The sequence below is a fragment of the Gastrolobium bilobum genome, unplaced genomic scaffold (genome assembly GCF_033153095.1).
Source record: "Gastrolobium bilobum isolate Gb01-03AN ecotype WA unplaced genomic scaffold, APGP_CSIRO_Gbil_v1 utg20048, whole genome shotgun sequence".
NCBI classification, from domain to species: Eukaryota; Viridiplantae; Streptophyta; class Magnoliopsida; order Fabales; family Fabaceae; genus Gastrolobium; species Gastrolobium bilobum.
In genome coordinates, this window is record NW_026898170.1 from 219,014 (window position 1) to 221,377 (window position 2,364).

At 38.3% G+C, this 2,364-nt stretch overlaps 1 protein-coding gene across 2 annotated transcripts; it reads right to left on the bottom strand.

The window, feature by feature from the left end:
- Positions 1-1,611, bottom strand: LOC133313520 (expansin-A10-like). Of its 2 annotated transcripts, XM_061514907.1 has the most exons (4): positions 1,583-1,611; positions 1,313-1,443; positions 855-1,167; positions 5-696 (listed from the first exon to the last, which is right to left on the bottom strand). In XM_061514907.1, exons 2-4 carry the CDS (start codon positions 1,437-1,439, stop codon positions 390-392), a joined length of 747 nt encoding a protein of 248 aa, XP_061370891.1. In that variant the 5' UTR covers positions 1,440-1,443; positions 1,583-1,611; the 3' UTR covers positions 5-389. The 2 variants fall into 2 exon arrangements, with proteins under 2 accessions (XP_061370890.1, XP_061370891.1); XM_061514906.1 differs by lacking the exon at positions 1,583-1,611 and having other exon boundaries at positions 1-696; positions 1,334-1,440.
- Between the last annotated feature and the right edge of the window lie 753 nt (positions 1,612-2,364).

Genomic DNA, 2,364 nt, shown 5'->3' on the forward strand with positions numbered 1-2,364 from the left:
TGATGAAAAAAGACACTACCCCAATACTATTAGTGGCGGGTGGTATCACAATCCACCTCTTCCAATTTAGTATTTCACCCACAAAAGCACAAAAAGTACTACTCTTCTAGCAGCAGAAGGTTCAAAAAAACTTTTGAAAAGTGAAAAACGAAAACAACCCCCTAATAAATAGGGCCCTAAAAATAGGTCCTACCCGGTAACACAATCGAATTAAAATGAAGGGCAATTTTAAAATTAGCCCTTCGCTGACCCTTAGAATTCCAAAACTGACCCCATACTTAGTAGCATACCATCTAATACCCTAGTACACTATTGAGTCATACTAATACTTGAACTGAAGATTTAGTACATACTATATATGTATAGTATTTGTAAACACTTGACATAGTCTAAAGGAATTGAGCACCAGCGTAGGTTTGGCCAAAGGACCAGCCAGCTGGTGCAACATTATAGGAGACCACACTACGGCCATCACTGGTGACCACCTTAAAGGACAGGCTTTGACCATTAAGATAGTTGTTGCTCTGCCAGTTCTGACCCCAGTTCCTTGACATTGGCATCCAACCAGTTCTGGACCCTTTAACAGCCACAGCATGTACATCCCCAGCACCACCAACATTTGTTACCAGGACTAGGTTGAAGTAGGAATGTCCATTTATAGTGAATCGGATACCTCCCCTTCTCCTGCAGGGCACCCTACACAAACCAACCAAAAAAGAGTTAAAAATAAGCACACAACTTAGTTTGTTACTAATACAATATATTAATATTGTAGGAAAGTTACATATTTATATGAAAATTATATGAAGATGTGAGATAAGAACCCCCAAAATTATATCAAGCAAACTAACTACCTTCTATAGGACACAGGCACGATCCCAGCTCTATATTGGGCAATACGCTGGAAAACAGGTTGAGAGAGATCAAAATGTTGAAGAGGAGGGTTACACCAACCCCCTGCATTGTTGGGCAAGGCATTGTTTGGTGGACAGAAGTTGGTGGCAGTGACCATGATGGAGCCAGGGAGGCACCACCTATGGTCATTCGCACACCTAATCTCATAACAAGATCCACAGCTCAACCCATTGTTGAACAAAGCAGTGCTCAGAGCAGCAGTGTTTGTTCCATACCCCTGACTGTAGAGGTTCCCATATCCACAAGCCCCACCTGCACAAATTCCATCAACCAACAAATCAGTCCAATTGAATGCTCTAAGATGCTTCAAGATCTGCATTTTACAGAGAAAAAAAAAATGGATTTTTTTTTCAAATAGTGCTTTAATTGCTACATTAGACATAGTGCATATGCATACCCATTGTCCCTGATGCATCACTCCCTCCATAGAAGGTAGCATGAGCATCAATCCACCCTCCACCATTGGCCTTAGCAGATGAGAACATTGTGAGAAAACCCATCAAGATCAACCCAACAAGAGCCATTCTCCTGAGCATATACAACACAAAACAAAACAAAAAAAGAAAAATCAGATATTTCCATCTTACAACATTTATTTAGCAGAAGATGTACTCGTTAGCCTTCAAATGATGAAGCAATATCAGGAAGATATGAAAAAGGCAATTACTTTGATAATGATGAGTCAAAAGATACAGAGACAAGGCAATGTGAAGCAGATGAGTGAAGAAAGTAAGAGGGAGTGCCACCTAATTTATAGAACCTTGAGGGGTTGATGGATAGGTACTTAGGTAGTATGGGGCCACAGTCACAACTTTAACTAACTCTTTAGAACTGTTACGACCAAAAACCGCTGAGGGTATTATTAATGCCTTAAAACAGTGAAAGTTATCAAGGGTTCCATTCTTTATGTTGCAAAGGCTGTTTTTGTGGCTTGAAATCGTGTGGTTCAGGAGGCTTCTGAGCGGGAAAATCTCCAAAATCCATGTGGGGCATAGCGGTTTTGGCTCTGATGACTAGCCAGCTTTCAGATGCACATGCAAGTATGAAGTATCAACCATTTGCCGCAAATACCCTTTTTCCTTTTCAACTTTGGTTCCACCTTCTCTCTGCTTTTCTTACTCCTATTATCATTACTATTATTATTATTATTAGAGGAGGGATATTCTCACTCTGTCAAAAATTTTCACTGCTAACTTAGTACTTATTTAATTATCATTAGATTAATATTTTCTCTCTCTTCAATTTTTTTTTAACATTCTCTCTCTTTGATCCAATGGTGATGTGATTGGTAGTAAGTTAGTAGTAAGAATTTTTGGTAGTCAGAATATCCTTACTTTTATTATTATGAATTTTATTAATCTCATAAGTTATTTTATGTCATATAAATAAATTTGTGAGCTCAATTATTTAATAAATAAAAAGAAAAAAAAAAGTGGCACAGTTATAGTT